A 23,472-nucleotide genomic window follows, 5' to 3' on the forward strand; every position below is an offset into this window, starting at 1 on the left:
GTCTATCTTCCTGCCCGTCAAGAAGGCTGTAGTGATGAGTCAAAGCGAGAAGCTGACTTTTTGGAATTAATGAGGAGACTCTTGCTGTGAAATTCTTCTTAGGGCAGCGAGACAAATGGTCTGATATTCTGGGGTTAAGGAGGGGGTGTTAGAGGCGAATACACACTGACTTATTCCAAGCTATCTAGAGATATGATTAATATTTTTCATGTTAAGAACCTTCCTAATGTATATGTGTAAATGTATGGATGCAAAAGAACAGCGAACTAGTGCATGAGAGATACCTTCTCTTTGAATTTAGAGGCAACTCAGTAGGGCTGTAAATGTTCTTACAGTTAGTATGGTTAGTGCTCTACGTTTCCATTACGGACAATTTACTATTACCAAGTCCACTGTGTGACCTGGGGTGAGTCACATGACTTCTCCAGTCTTTACTTTTCTTGTTTGTAAAGTGGCATTAAGAGCATCTACTTGATAAGGTCCTTGTAACGCACTTAACATAGTGCCTGGCAAACACTAAGCACTATTATTATTGTTATGGTTATTATTTGCGCTTTTGTTTGTTCTTAGAAGAGGATGGGACTTAATGAATGTACAGTGCTAATTCTTATTAAAGCACCAGGTTACTAATAGATACTAAATGAGAGGAAATTGCTGTTTATGGATGCTTGAGGTACATGTTGCCGTAGGCTATGAATACAATTTTCCTACCTTTGTGGAATTTAGTAATGTTTCCTTTTGATGGATTATTCCTTTTCTGGATATTAAGGACGAAACTGTGGTTCGAGCTCCTGGAAAATGCTGCCCCCAGTGCTCTTCCCGATCCTGCTCCGCTGCTGGCCAGGTGTACCAGGTAACCTTTGCTGTACCCACGGGGGTGTTCTGACGTGTGTTCTGCACATCAGCCCTCCACTCTCCCAACCACGGTAGCTCCTGCCCTCACGTCTGAGTCTTTGCCAGGATCAGTAACGCAGTGCATAAACGGCTTTCTTCTTCTCTACATGGAAAGCCTTTATGAAAAAATTAAACTGGAGGGGATTAGAAATATAAAGGAATATGCTGGCAAGAAGTCCCCAGTTCACGAAGCTTGGTGAACTTATTGTTCAAACATCTTGAAGGGAAAAAGGACTGTCATTGGTTACTACCAGTTTACACTTAGGTTGTCTGTCTGCTTCGATTGGACTTTATGCACTGATATTTAGAGATGATGTCCCCTTGCCTTACATTGAGGGGCAGTACGAGGGGGTGGTAGGTGAGAGAGGGAAGGGAGGTGGGGCGCTGGGGGCAGTGGGTCCTGCAAACTTCAAAATACTCTTGGGGCAGCTGGGATAACGGCCTCATAGATGGTAGGCGCCAAGTAAAAACAAAAAGAATAAATCAATGAATATTCTGTCTTAGGAGTGCCCACCTGAGCCAGAAGGTTATATTAAGATTACATGATTATATTAAGAATAAACTCAATTGCTTCTCTTACTTGTCAACCACCCTGAGGAAGACTAACTAGAAATTGGGATTATGACTCAAAAGGGAATCTGGAACTGAGTATTAAGGGGTGGTGCCACAAATTGTAGATGGACCACATGAAATCTGCATGAAAATAGCTCACTGGGAAAGGACGTTTATATGCACTCGATCTGTGCGTCCAATCCAGTAGCCACACCTGTGCTAGATCAGTTTCTCAGGGAAGAGATAGCCCCTGTGTCTGTCGTCATGACTGTGGCAGCAAGTAACAGAAATATTCCTCTACAAGTAGCTAAAATGAGAACAGTATTTTCTCCCATAACAGGAAGTCCAGAGGCAGGGCAGCCGCAAGGTTGCTCAGTCGGGTCTCATGATGTCCTCCAGGATCGAAGCTCTTTTGACCTTTCCACCCTGCCATGCTCAGCATGCGGCCTTTGCCCTCTGCCCTGTCTCCTCCGGTCCCCACGATGCCTCCTCAGCTCCAGGCAGCTTATCCTCACACAACCATTTCTAAAGGCTGGTGGAAGAAAGGAGTGGGCTTTTTGTCATGGGGAGAAGGATCTTTTCCCTGACCTTTGTCTCTTTAGCAAACTTCCCCTCAGTTAGGATAGGGACAGTGCCGTGCCCTCGATGCAGGGGAAACTGGGAAATAAATATGTGGCAAAGAGAGCTGGGTCACCTGGCAAAGAACAACTAAAGAATGACCGTTTTTAGCCAACAAACAGGGTCTTCCTATTCATCTTCTGTGTGCCTGGCCTAGGGCAGGCCCTCAACACATCTTTGGGATGAGAACGGAATGACAATTAACCCAGAGTCCCCTTGAACAGTTATTGACTTTGTTCCTCGAGGCTGTTGCTACCTAAACGATACCACTTCTCCAGAGTACATCAATGTGGCTCAGTAGTAAACCGTAATAAGAAACCCTGTCTTATGTGCCTGTGTTTCTATTTGATACATGTGACATTCGGCTTCCCACTCTCTTCTTCCACGTCTTTGCTCAGCACGGTGAACAGTGGAGCGAAAACGCCTGCACCACGTGTGTGTGTGACCGGGGCGAGGTCCGGTGCCACAAGCAAGCCTGCCCGCCTCTGAGGTGTGGAAAGGTACTGAGCACATGTAGCTGCTTTTCCAAGTTCTCTTCTGGGTCACTTCAGAAATGCATTTCTTAGTCCAGTGTGTCCGTTAAGGGAATCAAACGTGTTACAATGTTTAGTATATTCGATGAAGGTGTGGAAGACCTTCCAGGCAGGAGGGCTGGGGTGGAGGGAGGGGACTTCCTTAGCTGGACTGGGGGCGAAGAAGCAGAGTCGAGTGCTTTGTGTCCTCCTGCCCCCCGCTCAGATGCTTTCACACTGTCCTGAGCACTCCCCTCCACCCTTCACCCCGTCCTTTCTGCCTCCTCAGGGTCAGAGACGGGCTCAGCGTCATGGGCGATGCTGTGAGGAGTGTGTGTCTCCCGCCGGGAGCTGCTCACACAATGGGATCGTGCGGTACCAGGATGAAATGTGGAGGGGCTTGGCCTGCGAGTTCTGCACGTGTGACCACGGCCGAGTGACCTGCCACACTGCACAGTGTGCCAACGTGGAGTGTGCCCAGGTAAGACGCACTTCCACTCCGGTGGGAGAGGTGGTCCCTCAGCTGTTGCTTACTTCTCAGCAGCGGAGGGGACCTCAGGCTGGCTGCTCACATTTCAGGGAGCCTTCTAGCACAGTGATCCTGTGGTGTAAAGAAAGTCAGTGTCACTGTCTGTGCAGACTGGCTTGGAGCAGTCCCCTGGATCTTTCCGCTCTCAGATCGGAAGCCCTGAGACTGACACAGGAAAGGGCAGGACGCGCAGTGGGACGGGAGGCTGTCCGTGAGTGCGGCTGGACCTCGCTGCTGGTGGCCTGCCCGCTGGCCGTGCTTGGGACAGAGGGCGCAGGTGCCCCGGGCCTGGCTGCTGCTGCAGGACCCCTGGCTGCTCCTGTGGACCGGGAAAGGGGACGAAATGTTTTTTTGTTTGTTTTTAAGTGGTGGGGGGAATCTCATAAGTAATTAACTCTGTTGACCTCTTTTGACTCCTGCGGTCTGCTGGATTTCCAGAAGCGTCTCACAAAGTAGCCTCTGTTTGCACTACAGGATATTGTAGGGAAATTGCTTTTTTTTTTTTTTTTTTTTCTTCTTTGAACTCAATTTTTACCCACTGCAAAACAAATTGCTTTTAAAGTTGCTTCTTTCTCCCCCACCGCTCCCATCCGCCCCGCCAGTTTCCCTCCGGGCTGTGAGCTGGAGTAGAAGAGGGGAGCTTGGGAGATCTGAGGCTCTGGCTGTCTGTGAGGCCATTTTTCTTTCTGGTTCTTCTTCCCCGTCTCAGCTCCTCCCGACACTGGGCCTGAGGAGGAACACCCTTTCCAACGAGGCTGTCAGTGACAGGGTTATTTTTCATTTTGCCTCCTCCTTCGGAGTCCTGGCGGAGCCGAGGCATGTTTAAGTAAAAAAGGGTCTTGCTTCTTGCAGATTTATTGCCCCCCACACGTCTTTTCATTTCTTTCCTTTGATTATGTCAGGGGAGTCAGCATGGTTGGTTGAAGATGAGAAAAACCCCAATCAGGGCTCTTTTCTTTCTCCCTCTCTCTCGGGCTGAGGCTGGGCTTCCTGGCCTCGGCGGGCTGCCCAGAGGACGCTGGGTTGTTTTCCAGGATTTTAATTTGTCTCACATCCCGGGATTTATGGAAAATGTGGAAGAGAGGATCCTGGTAGGGTGAGTTCTTCAGCCACCTAGTTTGTCAGGTCCGAATAAAGAGTCGCACTCACAGAAAAGAATTTGACCCCCTACCCTGAGGGTCAGGGGATTTCCACGCGCTGCTGTCCTCGTGGCCGCAAAGCCGGGCCCTCTTCCCTGCTCCTAGGGAGAAGGGGAGGCCGCCGCTGACGTCAGTGGAGAGGCCCTCAGTGTTCCCCGGGGCACCCCTCAGTGTTCCCCGGGGCACTCCGCAGCACCGCTCGTTTCTTTCTTCTACTGTCTCCCTCCGCCTCATTTTCTCTTTTATGCACTGAGGAGTTTTAATGCCATTAGCTGATTTCCTCAGATCTTTAATCAGCTGAATGACTTTGTTCCAGATCACCTCCATGCTCCTAAATGTCATTTAAGGTGCTGGGCTCTGAACTGGAAACACTATTAGAAGTGAAATTTTAACCAAAATGGAATCTTACTAAGAATATCCCTTAGCCTTCTGTCTGTGCCATTCTTCTGTAAATAATGACCTTGGTTAATGCCCTTGTGTAAGCCTAGGATTCTAACCTCGGTTCGTATGGTTAAGGACCTTGGAAAAGACTGGGTATAAATTCCTTCCCAACTTCAGTTTACTTGGAGATACAAAGATGAACAGGACGCATTTGACCTAAGAGTTTCCAACCTTTGGGGAAGTCAGATGCATAAACAGAAGTGCCATATGCAGTGGCACCGACAGTTAGGGAAGCGCGAATTAAATGCGTGCTGAAGAAATGACTGCGTCTGCCAAGGGGAGCGGTGAAAAGCACTCCTGGTATTGCTGTTCGGTGCTCCCCTACTTGATGCCTTTTCTAGACTATCAAGGTCGTTCAGTGTCTCATCTCGTCTTCCAAGGGTGGACTCCGTCTGAGTGTGTGCACGTCCGCAAAGGTGCCTACACGTAAACATCTAGATGAGGAGACCAGCTGGGCAGCTTCCCAGTTGTACTAATTATCACACTGTTATCAATAGCAAGATTCTGAAGAGCACTAAAATCAGCATACAACTTTTCTTTCTTTCTTTTTTTTCTAATCCTCACCTGAAGATATTTTTCCATTGCTTTTTAGACAGAGTGGAAGAGAGGGCGGGAGGGAGAGAGAGAGAGAAACATCGAAATGAGAGAGACACATCATTGGTTGCCTCCCGAATGATTCCACCCGGTGCCCGGGATTGAACCTCCCACCCAGATACGTGCCTTTGACTGGGAATCAAACCCATGACCCTTTTGTCCATGAGCTGATGCTCTCACCACTGAACCACACTGGCCAGGGCAGCACACAACTTTTCTTTAGAAAGGAGAAAATGGTATGATCCTTGTCTTTGGCATATCAAACCAAGCTCCTAGATATTGGAACATGAACAAATCAATAGTAGAATAGCACAGTATGATGATTTTTGTTTCTGTATTTTGTGTTATCTTTGAAGATGAATTCAGATGAAGAAGTCAAATTACCTTTTTTTTTAAGGATGCATCATACAGGGTAGGGCAAAAGCAGGCTTAAAGTTGTGGGTACATGAAACTGAGTTTATTCTTGTATTGTTATTTATTAATGATTGTATTGTTTTCCTTTCTTCTGGCTGTGAAGCAGAAACCTCTCAAAAAGGAAAGAATTAGTTTTCTTTCACAAAACAATTTTTCTCAAAGCAACAGCCAAAAGCAAATGGGAGCAAGCTCCCCGCCGCAGTGACTGACACGGTTTGGGGCATCCAGGCTTCTTCAATAAATAACAAATCCTGTCTCACCAAATCTGAATCCTTGCTCCCCGGGAGCAGGACTGGCGGTTATTTAGGGGCGCATTTGAACAACTGCCTTCTTTGCTTGATGGGGTGATGCAGGCTCCATTTTCATGTTGCCTTGTTCCAAAACATTGTTTCAAGCAACCTAGATTACATGCCTATAACCCCCTTTGTATGCTCTGAAAGCAAATTTCACTGTGTTTCTGGGCTATGCCTTCACAACTAGCTCATTTGTCACGTTTCTGCAAAACAATTTATATGTAAATACTCTGCTCTCTGTGGCACCCAGTGCTCTCCATTAGCCTCTGATTGGCCTTAGATTTTGATGGACAGCGATCTATAGAACTTTCTTCTCTTTGAAATAACTTTTTAGACGCTATAAAAAGTTACAATCATTCATATATTTTTGTGTTTCTTTTAAAAGTTTATGTTTTCCTTCATTAAAATAATACATTTTCAACAATAAATGTATGTAAAAAATATAATACATTTTCATCTTAGGAAATTGAAGGTTTAAGAAAAGTGGAAGCGACTAAAATCTACTCATACATAATGCTGCAATTCAGAGCAGCCGATGCTATTTTTATATTTTTCTTTAATGCAGAGTGTTTTAAGCATAAAATACCATTGTGATTATTCTTTTAATGCGATTTTACATGATTCAGTTTTTACCTAACATGGTTTCTGCACTTTAGATATAATATAGATCCCAAATTACATAATGTCTTTATTTAAAGAAATACCACCATTCTTTAGAAAATAGATATATTTTTACAAAGTGGAAAGTGCTTTAAGAGTACTCTTTAGCTCATAGACAGTAGATGTTGGTTTTTCTATACAAAAAATTGTAAACAGAGATTGTATTTTTAACAGGATATTTCCTGGTAGGTAGAACTGCAGTAGAATTATACTTTCTAAGCTAAAAAAATTAGAGTTATTTAATTTTTTAAATTTATCTTTATTGTTGAAAGTATTATAGTTGTCCCTCCTTTTCCCCCCCAATGACACACCCTCTCCACTTCCCACTGTGGTCTGTGTCCTTTGGTTATGCATATATACATATACGTTCTTTGGTTTATTTCTCCCCCTCCTTTAGAATTATTTAATTTTTTCTAGTAAGCTTTATTATTTTGTAATCAAAAATAAAAAATTTGAAATTGCTGATATTGGGAAGTTAAAATGATAAGACTTTTTGAAAGTTAAACAACTCCCTTCCTAGTGTGGCATTTCTTTCCTTCCTCTTACATTTTAAAAATCGTGACTATGTAAACTAGACAACAGTTTCAGAATACTGAATAGCAAGTAGTGTTCTACTGTTTAACTTAGGCCTGAGACTACATCTGTGCATCAAGGGATGTTTCTGATTTTGTATTCAAGGGAAAATGTTGGTTTGATTTGAGCGCTGTAAATGAAACCGAATCACAAGTTCAAACTTTGTGTATTTAAGAAAGCCTAATCCTTTTCTGAAGCTCATAACTTTCCAAGACTGTAACATTGACCTTGGCCATTCTTGTTATTCATGTGAGCTCCTGGTAATAGGTAGGAGATTATGCAGGGATCTGTGCACAAGTATCACCAGAAATGGGAAGAAAAGGCCTTTGGGGGGTGACTAGTGACTATATTGACTGGACATCCGTGGGCAGAGGGTGATGAAATAGTCCATAGGCCAAGGCAAAGGAGAACGCTCAGTGTTTCTCATTCCAGTCAGGTAATTCATCAGCTTCGGAATTTAGCCCTGCTACCTGGGGATGTTAATTTGATGTGTGTCTCTGCAACCCTTACTCGTACAGGGTGAAGAATTAATTCACTTAGATGGAAAATGCTGTCCTGAATGCATTTCAAGGAGTGGCTATTGTGTTTATGAAGAAAACACAGAATTTGTGAGTATTGGGCTAATAACTGAAGGCTATTAAGAATTAATGATTTGAAATTCACTGAATGAGGGCATATTATGTTCTCATTTCTTTCACCTATTCGTTTGTTCAACAAAAGTGATTGTGGACCAATTTTGTGACAGGTACTGGGGATACAGATGCGGAGTTCGTATTCTTATGGAACTTACGTTTTAGTGTGGGGACACGGAGGACTAAGTACTGCCTAGAGAATAAAGCAGTTTAATGGGACCAGAGAGTACTTGGGGGGAGGCAGGTGCTCTTCTACATAAGGTGATCGGGAAGTCCTCTCATGCAGAGAAATTTCAGGAAAATTTCTCAGCAAGTGAAAAAGGCTTGAAGCAGAAGTATGCTTGGTGTGTTCAAGAAGTATGGCTGAAAGCAGGGACTGAGGGGAAAGGAATTGGAGATAAGGTTCAGTAGCGACCTGGATGCAACGATAAAGGTGTGTTTTACCCTGACGCCAATGGCAGCTGCTGGGAGTGCTAAACAGAGCGGGCTTGACCTAGCTTACTTGTGAAAGGGTCATTTGGGCTGCTCCTTGGGGGCGGACAGAAGGAGGCAAGACTGGAAGCAGGTGGTCCAGTTAGAAGGTTTTTGCCGTAGTCCAGAGAAAGGGTGATGGTGGCTTGGTCTAGGGAGGAAGTGGTGAAAAGTGGTCAGTTTCTAGATTTATTTTGCAGGGAGGATTGAAAGAATTTTGATGGATTGGATGTGCTTTGAAACTCCATTTGCTATGGTTTTATTTCTCCCTATATCTGTGCCTTTTTTTTATTATACACCCAAAGGAAAAAATATATATATTTATCTTAATCTCTTCAAATTTACTCTATTCATGTAGCCCATATTTTCCACATGAGGTTAATAAATTCACCGTGTTCTTAAAAATGTGTCAGTTGATCAAAAATGCAATGGCTTTGTTGACCAATCAGAATAGGATTATAAGAATTAGGATTAGGTACTTTGATTTGTGAACTGATTTCCACACACTTTTTCTATGTGATTTGGATAGATTGCCTCTGTTTGCCTGCCCGGGTTCTGGATCTGCTGAGGAGGAGTATTGTGTAGCGTTAATGTGCGGGCACGAATTTGAAATTCCTACTTTGCCACATACTGTGATCTTGGGCAAGTTACTTAATCCTCCGCTGTAAAGTAGGGATAAAAATGGCATTTACGTCATTTGTCTATTGAGATGATATGTACACAGCCCTGAAACAGTGCCTGGCACACAAAAACAGCTTTAAAGTGATATTGTTGTTAATATGTTGTTGGCATTGTTTAATAGTGGTATGTCATAGTTCATTCATTCTTGTTTCTTAAGAATTTAAGAGTTTAAAGATTCCCTATAAATATTGATTTTGTATTTTCTCAATCATAGTATTAATTCTCCTGCTCATTTTTAGAGGTAAATTAAGCCCAGTGGCATTAAAGTAAAGAAAATTGTTTTAAATAAGTACAAATCCACATAGTGCTCTATCTAGTACCACTCAAGTTCCAAGAATCCTTAAAAGCTTAAATCTTTTGACTCTGAAGTCCTTCCTACTGAGAGAAGTTGAAACCAAGTGCTGAAATACTAAGTGAGAATGAGAATTTAGAAATGTTTCCTGGGCATGTTGTCTTCACCTCATATTGGTATGCTTTTCTTATTTTTGATAAAGATAGATTTTATTCCTACTCATAACCAATGAATGATATTGCATGTCACTTGGGGGAAAATGGATAGTTACTAATGAAAAAATAGATAGATCAACCTAATAGTTTCTTAGTGGATATAATAAATACATTTCTCTTGTTCCTAGATGTCTTCAAATGCTAGTGAAGTCAAACGTATTCCAGTAAGTATAGATTTTTAACTTTATATAGATACTTATAAAATTGGTTCAAACAATGATCTGCATAAACTGTTTTGGGGAACTTCACTGCCTTAGTATTTAAAATATTTTTTTTTTTTTACTTTAGAGAGATAGAAAGGGAGAGGGAGAGAGCAATAGAAATAGCAATGAGAGGGAACATCGATTGGCCACCTCCTATATGCCCCCCACTGGGGATTTGGCCCACAACCTGATGTGTCATGACCAGGAATTGGACCAGCAACCTCTTGGTGCATGGGTCGACGCTCAACCACTGAGCCATGTGGGCTGGGCACTGCCTTAATATTTTTAATAGTCATATTTGATGGCCATGGCCTAGAATTAAGAATTCTAATGATAACTAAGACTTTGATTCATTGAACTTTTCCTCCTTTCTTTAGCTTATTTTTTTTCTACTATTGGTAATTAATACTTCAACTATAAGCTCCTATATAGATTATTGTCTGTTCTTGTGATGATTTATCTGTCCTAATTTGGTTTGGCCTAAAAACTCAGTTTAGCCATTAGTGCAATTTCATCTACTACAAAGCGTGAAAGAGAGATTTTTTGGGGTCTTGAGAGTCTTCACTCCCCAAGAAATACCCAGTATTTCCCTGGCTGGTTTGGTTCAGCAGTTAGAGCGTTGGCCTGTGGACTGAAGGGTCACAGGTTCGATTCCCAGTCAAGGGCATGTGCCTGGGTTGCGGGTATGATCACCAGCCCTGGTTGGGGTAGTGCAGGATGCAACCAGTCCGATGTGTCTCTCTCACATAAATGTTTCTCTGTCTTGCCCTGGCCGGTTTGGCTCAGCGGTTAGAGCATTGGCCTGCGGTCTGGAGAGACCCGGGTTCGGTTCCCACTAGGGGCATGTACCTTGGTTGCAGTTTGTCCCCGGCCCTGATTGGGTCATGTGGGTGGTGACCACTGGATGTGTCCCTTTCACATCGATGTTTCTCTCTCTCTCTCCCCCTCCCACTCTATCTGAACAAAATATCAAAAAATGTCCTCGAGTGAGGATAAAAAAAAAAAGGTAAATGTTTCTCTGTCTCTCCCTTCCTCGCTTCCACCCTATCTAAAATCAATGGAAAAATATCCTCGGGTGAGGATTAACAAAAACAAACAAACCAAAAAGAAATACCAAGTGTTCGTTCTGTGTTGTTTTCAGGACAGTGTTGTGTGATTTCTCTTTAAGGGAAAATGTAAGTGTGTTTGTTCACTTAAGCAACCTTATAATTCTGGAGGTTATAAAATCTGGTTTGCCTTGAAATGGAAGAAACCCACTTCTGCTTTCTCAAGATAATATTTCTCATTTTCGTAATATTGTCCTTCATTATTGCTAAATACTGTCACAGTGTTTGGAATTTTAACATCATCTAGCCTAGTAAATATTTTATCAAATCTTTGTTTTAAAATATGCTCTTCTCTTTTTACATGTTTTACCTCCTTCATTAGCCCAAAACATGCTGGGGGAACCTATGTCTCTTTCCTCTATCCTGGGCGAGGGGGATAGTGAGCAATGCATGCATGAATGAACGGAACTTTATAATTCACATTGGATTCACTGTCAAAGTACTGATGTTTAGAACCTTAAGTCAGTTGGCTGGAAAGAACATTTTAGTGTGGGACAGCCCCTGGCACATCTACAGACCCCTAAAAAGGTGCCTGCAGGAACGTTCACTTTAGGAATGCGGCCACTCTGTTGCTCTTATGGTAGTTACCATAAGGAAAAGCCAGCCTTCCGCCAGCTTCCCACTGTTATTATAAAGATTGCATTTAGTGTACCTGCTAATCACCAGGTAATGAGTAAACCCCTCTGATGTTTTTTCAGTGAGATGTTTTTTCAGTTGAGAAATGAGTGTTCTATGCTTCTTGCTTATTCTGGTAGCCCCAGAGTGTATTCACAGTTTCTGCTTGGGTTCTACGTTAAAATAAACCAATTAAAAACAAAGAGTTAGAAATACTGTCCTTTTGAAGTCAGGACATTTCTACTGCCGTCCTATTTCAGAGTTGGGTTTGATATGGTACTAATCAGGAGCCTTCACTTTGTCCCTTCTGGAAATGATAAATTCCCCAGCAGCACACTGTCTTCTGAATCTCTGCAGTGTGACAACATGTCACTCTTTCCTGTTTCCTTTAGGAGGGGGAGAAGTGGGAGGATGGTCCTTGCAAGGTGTGTGAGTGCCGGGGGTCTCAGGTAACATGCTACGAGCCCTCTTGTCCACCGTGTCCCGTGGCCACACTAGCCCAGGTGGTGAAGGGGCGCTGCTGTCCAGAATGCACAGCAGGTGGGTGTCCGTGTCTAATTTATTTCTACTGTCAAAAAATTCTCCCCCGACCCTTGATTTCCCCCACCAAGCTACCCACTGGATGTGTTGGTGGTTTGTTTCTTCCTTCCTAATTTTTTAAACAAAGGATGTTAATTAATCTTTGTTCATGTATTGTCAAAATCAACTGCGTACTGACCCTCTCTAAATCTTAATTTTCTTGTTGATAAAATGTGCTTTTTCTATCTTACAAAATGATTGTGAAAAGTCAAATAACATCATTTTTTTTGGGAAATCTGTAAAGGCAATTATTTATATATGTTAGAACAGTTTCATTTTTGAAGATATAAGAATATGAAAGTTTGTTATGGCTGTCCATTATTTTTAAGGTGAGCTATTAAAAAGATGGTTCCTTTCGGAGTTCTCAAAAGGGTGTTTGAAGTTTAAAGACTCATTAATTTCCTTCCTAAGGAAAATTTTATCTACTTGTTCTGCAACTCTGCTTTCAAGTCACCTGGGGTTGAATTAGTTCCAGTTAATAATTGCTGGCAAGCACTGGAGTTGCCACGGCTGAGCAGTCGTTTGCCTGTGAGCTTAGTCTTTATGAGAAGTGGCATTTCCTTCCATTCATATTTCATAATTAATTGTTTTCATCCGTGGGTTGCAGTTTTTCATACTGGCAGTTGCTCTTGTAGCACTCAACTTATTTTGGCTAATCACAGTGTTTCTGTGAAGGGTGTATCACCAGAAAAGCAAAACAACTTCATGGTTTAATTACATTAACTTCACCAAAGTGGCTCTCTGGGCTTTCCCAAAACAAATACTTAGTTAGCATGTTATAAGATACCATACCTTGAAAACCTGGCCCCTAACTACTTCAAAACCTGAGAGAACTTCTTTGCCGACGATTGCCCTTAAATTCAGTGATAACCCCAATTACTGGGAATGAGATTTGAAATTTTGGAGAAAAAGAAGAAAACTGGCTGTTTTCTTATTTTTTAAAGAAAGTAACGATTTTTTAAAATTGTAGGCTTTATGTCCTAACTTTTTATTCATATCAAAGCTTAAGAACTTCTGAAAAGTCATTAATTATTGAATCTACTTAAATCCTACATTGCAGAGCTGGTCATTCCCGTCTTAAGAGACATTGGAGCAGGCAGACGCATGCATAGGGCTGGTTCGGTAATGTGTTTAGCATCTCCCAATTTGTAGCTACGGGAGACGGTGATATTTCAGATAAGGAGAGATTCTTGAAAATCTTGCACTAAAAGCATTTTTTTTTTTTTGTTTGGGAGGCTTTTTCATACCTAAATTCCAGAATTTTCTATTCTTCATATTCTACACAGCTCCACACCTCGAGATTCTTTTTCAAAAGGATGTAAGAGAAATAAATCTGATGGTCTTCACTGAGTTTTCTTCATCTTTGTCTTTGATTGTAGTTTATTGCCACCCGGACTGCTTGGCCTGCTCTCAATCTCCAGACCACTGTGACCTCTGCCAAGACCCCACAAAGTCGCTGCGGAATGGTCGGTGTGTGCACAGCTGTGGCCCAGGGTTTTACCACGCAGGCGCTCTCTGTTTAGGTATGGCTCCAGGCAGAGGTGAACAGAGGCTGACCGTTGTCAAGGAGGGGGTCATGAATGTAGGACATGTACAACTTCCAAAAACCACTAGTACGTAGTAAAGCCACCCATGGGTTACTCGGGCTCTTTACCTGCAGGTCTCTTTCTTTTAATATTTTATAGGTATTTTGATGCTTACTGGAAGATAGGTGATGGGGAGGGCAGATGGTTACTGGGTAGTCATGGCTGGATTTTTCATTTTTAAACACTTTCAAGGATAGTAATATCAGGATGCTTAGTGTCATTTAGTAAAACACAAAGTGAATCCAAGATAGAAATTTAGAATTGACACAGATCTTCAAGATCACTTACTAGAACATTCTCGTTTTATAAGTGTGGACTATGTGGGACAGAGAATTAACTGGCTTTCTCCACATCATACAGGTAAATGGTAATAGAGATTACCTCCTGTGGGTTCTTACCAGATGGGTTCGTGTGCATTTTAGAACCCTTATACATGGAAAAGGAGAACTTTCCTGGGAAAATCTGGCATGGTTGAGGACAAATCATGGTTACTTTTTTTTTTTGTCTATCGGTGACTCATAGGGTTGACTATGAATTTAAGGGAGTGTAGGTTCATACCCAGGCTGTGAGTATTGAACCTCTCTTTGCCTCAGTATTATCAACTATAAAGTAGGAAAAAAAAAAAATGCCCTGGCCGGTTTGGCTCAGCAGTTGGAGCGTCTGCCTGCGGTCTGGAGAGACCCGGGTTCGGTTCCCGCTAAGGGCATGTACCTCGGTTGCAGTTTGTCCCCCGCCCTGGTTGGTCGTGCGGGTGGCAGCCACTCAATGTGTCCCTTTCACATCGATGTTTCCCTCTCTCTCTCCCTCTCTCTCCCTCCCACTCTATCTGTACAAAAAATAGAAAAATGTCCTCGGGTGAGGATTAAAAAAAAAAAAAAGTAGGGTAATTCTGGTACCTTCCTCAAAGGACTCTTATGAAAAGTAAGTGTGTCAATACATGTAGAGTATCTAGAATAATGTCTAGGTTATAGTCAGGGCTCAATAAAGGGTAACTGCTTTTATTATTTTTGTAATCATTCACTTATTCCTACTTTCCTTCAGACTGTTTAAAGGTTATTTATATCTCTGCCATAGGTTGTGGAGCAAAAGAGGCCAGGGATACTTTGTAAAATGATTGAGTGAGAAAGATTTTGGGGACTCGTGGATAAAAAGAAAAGAACACAGACCCCTGAACCAAACTGCCTGGCTTCCCATGCCAACCTCACGCGTAACCTCTGTGCGTTTGGTCTTCACCTGTAAAATGGGGATGAATAATATCTACCCCATAGGGTTGTTATGAAGAGGAAATGCATCCATATAAGTAAAGCACTTTGCACAGTGCCTGGCAGGAAACACGTGCTGTATAAATGAAGGCTGAGTTATTTTCTTGCCTTTCTTGTTCTCTGTGGCCCAGAGCCTCGGAGTTGGGCTGTGTAGGAATGGACTCTGGGTGGTGTCTCGAGCTAACCACAGCTTCACTTTTCTGTTTCCCACCCTTGCCCGGAGCCAGCCTGCCAGCCACAGTGCTCCACGTGCACCAGCGGGCTGGAGTGCTCCTCCTGCCGCCCCCCCCTGCTGATGCGGCATGGACAGTGCGTGTCCACCTGTGGGGACGGCTTCTACCAAGACCACCGCTCCTGTGCAGGTATCACTGGCTGTTGGCCACTGAGAAAGCCACTCCCTACTCCCAAGCCATCTGGTCACCAGGAGCTGTAGGCAGCTTTTCAAGTAAGAGAAGGAATTCTGAATGGGACTCCTAAGGGGCTGAGAACAGTGGATGAGAGATGTCACACCTTGTTTTTAGAACCTGTTCATGCTTTAGTGATGTGCACAGGTGATGCCCTTTTTATAAGTCCTTCTGCGCACACTTGGGAGCACTGGGGTAGTGTTTAATTAACCCCATACTTTTGGTTCAGGATTGTTATTATGCTGTAAATTAGATTCCTTCGTAGTATAAATACACAGGGCTTAAATGAAAATAAAGGGGAAAATACATGTATGTGTTTTTTAAACTTCATTTCCACCTAAAGAGAGAGGGAGAAACAGAAATGAGAAAGTGACATCACAATAACAGACTTGGACCCAGAAAGTGTAGGCATTTGCTCTTACGTTACTATCTATGTATTTTATTAGCTTTATATGCCTACCTTTATTTTAAATTAAGATCTAGTTGAAATTCTAATATTGTAATCAGCTCTGGAGGTGGGAATAGTCTTAATATAATTTAATCTTTGCTTATACTTGATCATTTTTTCAATAGTGACTAGAATCATGGGTCTAAGTAATAAAGTAAATATATGAAGACATTTTAAGTGCCGAAACGGGAGAAGGGGTAACGGTGAAAGGGAAGACAGGGCGGAGTCCTAGGGCAGAATCCCCTTCCGGAGGAGACAGGGTGCCCAGGAGCTACGGCAGGCGTGCAGCGGCAGGTGTCTGAAAAGGCAGACAGGCCGAGGGAGTGTCTAGGATGTCACCCCAGGTCCTGTGATAGCCACGCTCTGCAGCTGAGCAGGAAATGGGCAGATCCTAGGTGAAACTCGGAAGGTGGGCCAGGCAGAGGGTCAGCTGATATGCCCCTCTCTTTCATGCCCTTGGTTAGATTTTCAGGGAAATCATTTTAAGAGAAGGTATAAAGAGAATAAGTACATAGATTCTTCAGATGTGCAGGTTGAATGAGCTCCAAGGCCAAGTGAAGGTCCCAGGTGGGGAGGCTGCTGGCCCCTCATTCCAGGCGGTGGTCAGAAGCACAGTGCACAGGGCCGTGGACACCGTCTTCAGAGGAAACACTGGTACCATCTGCATGCAGACCCGAGGCGAGCGGGGCTGGTCCCATCACCGAGTATGGAAGGCACACTAGCTTCGGGGCCTGGCTTCAGGGCAGTTTGAGGGTCACGGGAATACCTTCTGTGTCTCTGCATCCCCAATGTCAAGGGCTGTAAAAGCATTCAGCACTTGTTGAACAAGTGTTTGATGAATGAAGGAATGTATTACCCTTGGTGATCCTTGAAGGACCAGTGTTTCCATCGAAGTTTCAGCCATACAAGAGAAAAGAGCCCTTAATGTTTATTACATGTCATGTTCTATTTATCTGTTATTTTAGAACACGTTCAGAGTGGGCACATACAAATGGCTTTGTAAGTATCTAATGTTTGGGCAATTTAGGCAAACTGCTGAAATTTCAATTTGATGAAATCACTGAATGTATTCTTTACTCCTTGCTTCTATCCCATCAAAGAGACCTCTTCTTAGCACTCCTGTGACAGATTTTCCTTTAAGAGGGAATTAATTTTCCTTAGATTTTATTCCTCCTTCCATATTGCCTCTACCCCCTGCCCCAATCCCATATACATATTTACTCTTTAATTTATTTTCTTTTTCTTTTGGGGGAGCATTTTCCTTCCTCTTGTGCCCAGTGATTTAATTGGTGATGCTAATGCTGTTTTCAGGCACTTCAGCATGGGTAATGTTTTATTTGATTATTGGTTTACGTAGCTGGCTGCTTCCACATTCCATCCACATAGCCATACACAAATGCCTCTGGAAGAGAGTTGCTGGGAAAATTTAATTCCTTCCAGGGAATTAAACCAATTTGCTTTAGTTCAGCTCGGTTGCATTTTTATGCACAAAATGAGAAGAAAGGAGAGAGCAAAAGGAAAGAGAGAGAGAGGAGAGAGAGAAAGAGTGGTTTTAAAAATTAAAGATAAACTTGTGATCAATTTCTATACAGTGTCTTGGTGCTGAGACTACTACCCCAACACTCTTTCTTTCTTTTTCACTGAATTTATTGGGGTGACATTGGTTTGCAAAACCATACAGGTTTCAAGTATACACTCAGTCAAGCATCATCTGCCCTCTGCATGTGCCCGTTGCCCCAAAGTCTCTTTCCATCCCCATTTCTCGCCCCCTTGCCCACCTCTACCTACCCCTACCCCCCTCTCCCTCTGGCTGTCCCCATGCTGTTGTGTGTCTATATGTTATAAATATTTATTTTGTTTTGTTTTTTTTTTCTTAATCCCTTCTCATTATTGGAATTTTTTTCAATATTTCTGCTTGGGTCATTTTTGGCGATTTTTTCACCATTGACCTTGGAAGTTAATCAGTCAATCAGTCAACCAACGCTCTTCCAGTACGTGTTAAGCTTTTCAAAAAGAAGCCTCCCATTCTATGGTCACAGCAGGTTTTTTCTGGATTCATTTCTCTTGGCAGGGTCATTTGTGTTATGACTGGCATAATTCTCCACTTTATTGACCCATCAAAACCAAAAGAAAGTGAACATTGTGCCGAGGAAACGAATTACCAGAAATTACCTGATTAATATTCAGGCTTGCTGTGTCGGATATAGGCAGAGTGACAAATGTGGGGCAGAGCCAAGTGGCACATAGACAGGCCTCTTCAGCAGAGGAGTTCAAGCAGGTAACCAGAGGGGAGTGGAAGACGACAGGAGTCCTGCCAGAGAATCGCGTACCTAGGGGCCTCATCATCGTCCCTTTCCCTTGATCTCGTGGCGTACGCACGCACACACACACTGTGTGCATACAGTCCTGGACATATGGGTGCATATATTAATATCAGTGTTATATTTTTGTGCTTGACTACACAGAATAATGTTGCACAGATAGACCACATTATACGCCCCACACCGGTCCCTGCTTCATTTCCCCCGCCTTCTCAGCCTTGGAGTCTGATACTTTATCACTTTAATGCTCAGCACCACTCAGTTTTTATACCAATCTAACCAGAGACAGGAAGCATGTAAGTTGCCTCTTTCCTGCAGCTGATAGGACCAAGTTTTAATCACCCTCTTAGTACCCATGTCTCACATTGTAGGCTTAGCATTCAGGTGTCTGCCTTAACTCCTCGGCTTCCTTTGCCACCAGTTGGGATCTAGTCCAACATCTCTATTGCCCACCTGTTCTACTCTTCTTGACACCACGGACACCCTAGGACTGGGCTTCTACTGCCACCGTGTCCTGTTGTGACCCATTTTCAGGAATTCATAGCCCGTCTCATAATCACCCCTAGCGCGATGGTCAGGCTTGATGCACGGATGGATGCCCCTTGCCTTACCCCTCACCCCCATCACACCACATAACCTTGCACACTCTTGCATGAATGGCTCTTGGGTACCACTTGTCCTGAATACATTGCATTTCCTCTATCAGAGTGGTGGTTCCACAGTCTCTCTTTAGAAATCCTGGTATTAAATCTGGATCCAGACTGAGCTCGCCTTGTCCTCAAGACAATCTTTCTTGCTTGTGTTGCTTCTCTTATCAATCAACCTCTATTCCACTCTGGTGGGACCGTTAAACTGTGCACACAACTCCTAGATATAAGAACCCATAAGAGGAAAAGTTAAAACAACCAAACTAACATGCACCATGTGAGATTAGAATGAGTAGCTCAGAAGACTGTACACTTTGAGTAGAGAAAGAGTAGAATTTAACTCGTGTTTATATTGGTTTGTCTACTGAAAATGTCCATTATTCACGAAGGCCTAAGGATGGAGCTGTGTGCACCCCATGGCGCGTGCTGCCTTCATTCTGCAGACCCCCAGGTGGGAGGGAAGGAGTGCAACATGGTGCTTGAGACCGGAAGCTCTGGAGCCAAGCCACCTGGACTCCGGTCTTGGTTCTGTCACATACAAACAGCACCTTCTTGAACCTGTACTTCAGTTGCCTATGGGTAAAGCAGAGACAATAGCATCTGCCACACAGCACTGTTGTAAGGATTAAATGAGTAAATTCACACATGTCCTTAAGAATGGTGCCTGGTCCCTAGCAGGTCCTGCATATATGTTAGGAGACTTGGATTTCTGCTTTCCACTGCCCCTCTTCCCTGTTCCCTTTCTCTCACTTCTCCCTCCTCTGTTCATTCTCCTTTGACCACTACTCTAGGTCCTGAGGATGTGGAGATAAAGAAGACTGTGTCTTTGCTTATAGTGAGCTTCAGTCAAGGCAGGGTTAGCTACTGCTTACAGAGTAACATACAAACAAGTGAAAATACACGGACCTATTGCATTTATTCTACATCTGATTGCTGTGCGGTCTTAGATTTTGAAACTGAAAGAACCAAACAGATGAACTCTACCACATGTTGCTTAAGGGTTTGGGGCCTCAATTTCCTCAACTATAAAATGGGGATAATATCTTTCTCAAACCATTAATATAAAGTTAGAAAAGATGTTTGAAAATATAAATACAGTATGCCTTGCACACAAGTCTACATCTGTCGAAAGGCAGCAATTGTCATGATCGAATTTGTTCCTTCCTTCTTCAGTGTACAGGAATGAAAACTGCATAACCTACATTGAGAAACAAAGAGTCATGCTATTAGTGTCTGATCTAAAATAAAATCTAGTCCTGGCCAATTTGGCTCAGCGCTTAGAGCGTCAGCCTGTGGACCAAAGAGTCATGGGTTCGATTCCAGTTAAGGGCATGTACCTTGGTTGCGGTTCGGTCCCCGGCCCTGGTCAGGTCGTGTGGGAGGCAACCAATCAATGTGTCTCTCTCACATCAATATTTATTTCTCTCTCTCTCTCTCCCCCCCTCCCACTCTGTCTGAAAATAAATTAAAAAATATCTTCGGGTGAGGGTTTAAAAAAAATAAATTTTAAATAAAATCTTTTATATGTTATGGAGAAATAAGTATAATAAGAGAACTTGACTGTATTCATTGCAACAAGTAAAAATCCTTTCATTCTTTTTAAATGCTCAGAGTAAATGATGACTATCTGTAATTATTTGTTTCTCAGCCAATATTATGATATAGTCAGAGGAAAAACATTTAAGAAAACCCATAACATTTACATATAGGATGCTGACCTAGCTGAGATTTAAAAGCTGTGGTTTGAGCAGAGGAACTTCTGAAGTTAATTATTTGTTGGGACTATGGTTGCCCAGCGCAGCCCAGTCACTGGAAATGAAGCGCTGACCCCGTGGGGCAGGGTCCGAAGCAGTGAGGGCCTAACGGGCCTTGGCTCTGTGTCCGAGCATGTGGCTTAGCCTCGCCTAGCCGAGGCCTCTTGACAAAGGCATTTAGGAAACTGTTTATATGAAATCTTCAAGAAGACAGGAGCCCTCCTTGTTCTGTTGGGATAGTCATCGTTACACAGATATTCTCCAGGGCCCAGCCCCCAGCCCCCCAGAATTGGAGAGACAGTCCCAATTCATTGACAGATCTCATATTCACTTTGGGGGGCCAACCCGTCCTACCTCTTGGTCTTCACTCATTTTGTTCTTCTCTGTAAGTCTTTGGAATTGTTCATACATTCTCTGGCATTCTCAAAGAATCGTGGTCTCTCAGTTGCTGAATGCCTTGTCAAGTGGACTTAACTGCTTCCAGTGGTATTCCTGTCTTCTCCATTCTGTTTTACAAATATTTGGTGAGCCTCTTCAGGGTACCAGGGATATGGAGTGAACCGACACACAGCTGCCCTGTGGCTAAGAAACTTAACTTTCCCTCTGGGAGCCGAGTGTCGGTCAACAAGCGAGATGGTTAGGTAGTTACTGCTCTCTGAATTCATTACTATCAGTGCTAGAAGGACAATTTTAAAGGTATGTTAATAGGAACTGACTGATCACTGAGGCAGGGATAGGTCATGTAGGTTGAATTCCTCACATTGCTAAGTACATCATTGTGTGCAGGAGAAAGGGCGGGAACGCACAGGCATGCCTGGGCGGCGCTCGGGTGATCTGTCTTCCATGCAGCTTCTGTTACTTACTCCCTGTCAGCAGTTCCTGGCGAGGTGTGGCCGAAGGAAAATTACCGAATCTCTGTTTCTTCCCACTCCTCTTTGTCATCCCTTCATTCCCTCCTTAAGGTAGTGGAGTGCCTTATCAGTGTTGGAAGGGCGACTTTTTAAATCAGCTGTCACTAGAGCTTGGGGAGTGTCTGTGAACTGTTTTAAGCCATTCGGAAGGGAGGACCAGCACATCCCACCACTTCCTGTATGCTTCTTGAGTAAACTGCACCCAGGGAAGCAGGTGACAGTGGCAATCCCAAGTCCTCCTCCTTTTTGGACCTTCAATGTCAAGGGTACAAGGAGAGAGAAGGAAAAAGCAGCTGGCAGAGTTTTGCCTGGGACCATTCCCGGGCAGGAGGCGGGCTGTGTTTGGCATTTGTCTGTGCTGCTTAGAGACCCCGGCTGTGTATGCCAAAAGCCAGTGACAGAACAAAAGATCACATGCCAGCAGAGAAAGCCCGCCACAGAGGCAAGGAGCTTATCTTCCAGACAGATCCCATTCTTCCTGACAAATCTGCACCCCCAAATATTTCAGCTATGGATGACAAACTAGTGACAAGTCTTCTGGCTTTCTGCCCAGTTCCCAGTGTTCTCGGGTATTTTAGCTAGACTGTGTGGCATACCTTCTTTCTCTCCCCCACTTGCCACCCCAACACTGCGCGGTCGCACCCTCCCCGTCTGCCTCTGTGTTATCGTGCCCAGATCTGAGCAGGCTCTGCTAGAGCAGCCAGGAAGTCTGAGAACTCTCGCCATCAAAAGCTTGGTTTTGGTTGGTGGTCCTTCCTTTGGCTCTTCAGTTTCTGTAGACAAATAGGCTCAAGATATCACTGGAGAGACCAAGAGCCATTTAATTAACAGGTGCTGAGGGGAGTCCTGGTGGTCACGGTGGAGAGTGGAATCCAAGGGTTCCAGTTAGCTCATCAAGCTAGGCTTAGGTAGTTACGCATTGAAAATCTTTGGGGTGTACTTGCATTTTAGATTTAGAAGTATTGGTAGAAGGGCAGGAGGTAGAAAGGATAAGAATATTCCTGGTAAACTGGCCTGTCTGCCTTTATCCCTTGACTTGCACACCAGTTCAAAGCTAGCCAGCGTGTACCTCTCTCTCCAGGGCAACCTGCCAGGGCCTCCCTCAGCTGGGAAGTCTTGCCTTGAGTTCAAGCTCCGTGTCTACAGAAGTCCCGGCAAAAAATTCAAATATGTTACCCAACATGAGTAAATGATTCAGCTGTGTCACAAATATGGTTTCCAGATTAAGTAGCTATTTGCCCAGCGCATGCCTTAGGGAAAAGCCTATAGGCTTTTTATTTTTCTCCTTTAGTTAATTTTCCCCCCTAAGTACTAAATGAATTCATGTTTATTCCAAAAAATAATTTGCTGAAGTTAGTAAAATTCAAGGCATTAAAAAAAAAAAAATCAGTGAAAATCCCTGACTCAAGCTCTCCTGAATCATTTCTGTTAGTATTTTGGTGAATGTCTTCCTAATTTTTAAATTTTGTGTGTGTTTTGTATACATAGATATACATACACATGTTGGCTGTGCAAGAATTCATTTAAGCAATCCTCTGTTGCTTGACATTTCTTCCTAATTTTTCCATTATCATAAATAACCATGATGCGAACATTTTTAATAGAAGTTGTGGTAAATATATTTGATTAGGATAAATTCTTAGACATGATTTCTGGGTCCAAGTATAGATATATGTACATTTTTAAGTTTTTGACACAACTTAATCTATTTTTGTCATTTATACTCCTACTAGAAATGTATGAGAATGCCTACTTCCCACCACCTTTGTCAAAACTAGGTATTAAGTTTGTCATTTTAAGTGATGTAAAATGGAATCTTGTTTAATTTTTTTTCTTTGACTTATTTTTGGAATTTATATGAAGAGAGCGGAGTTAATCATACTTATCAGCTCATGGCTCATTTTCATCATTGGACTGGGCCAGGCTATTCTCTTGTTTATCTGTCTGTCTGTCTTTCTACCTGTCTATCTGTTCTTTTCATTCCCGTGACCTATTCCCACTTGAGTTTACCCCAGCTCCCCATTTAAGTAACTATTCTTTTTTTTTTTTTAATCCTCACCCGAGGACACCTTTGCATTTTTCTTCAGATAGAGCAGGAGGGAGAGAGGGAGGAAGAGAGAGAAAGA

The 23,472-nt window shown here is 43.1% G+C and overlaps 1 protein-coding gene across 1 annotated transcript in view; it reads left to right on the forward strand.

The window, feature by feature from the left end:
* Window positions 1-23,472, forward strand: part of FRAS1 (Fraser extracellular matrix complex subunit 1) — a 432,882-nt gene that overhangs the window by 183,060 nt on the left and 226,350 nt on the right. The window contains exons 7-14 of the mRNA XM_036267136.1: window positions 770-853; window positions 2,463-2,564; window positions 2,866-3,057; window positions 7,738-7,827; window positions 9,639-9,674; window positions 11,827-11,974; window positions 13,393-13,536; window positions 15,089-15,223. Of these exons, the coding sequence (XP_036123029.1) occupies window positions 770-853; window positions 2,463-2,564; window positions 2,866-3,057; window positions 7,738-7,827; window positions 9,639-9,674; window positions 11,827-11,974; window positions 13,393-13,536; window positions 15,089-15,223 (931 nt within the window). The remainder of the gene's footprint in view (window positions 1-769; window positions 854-2,462; window positions 2,565-2,865; window positions 3,058-7,737; window positions 7,828-9,638; window positions 9,675-11,826; window positions 11,975-13,392; window positions 13,537-15,088; window positions 15,224-23,472) is intronic.

Source organism: Molossus molossus, unplaced genomic scaffold (assembly GCF_014108415.1).
Source record: "Molossus molossus isolate mMolMol1 unplaced genomic scaffold, mMolMol1.p scaffold_m16_p_1, whole genome shotgun sequence".
NCBI classification, from domain to species: Eukaryota; Metazoa; Chordata; class Mammalia; order Chiroptera; family Molossidae; genus Molossus; species Molossus molossus.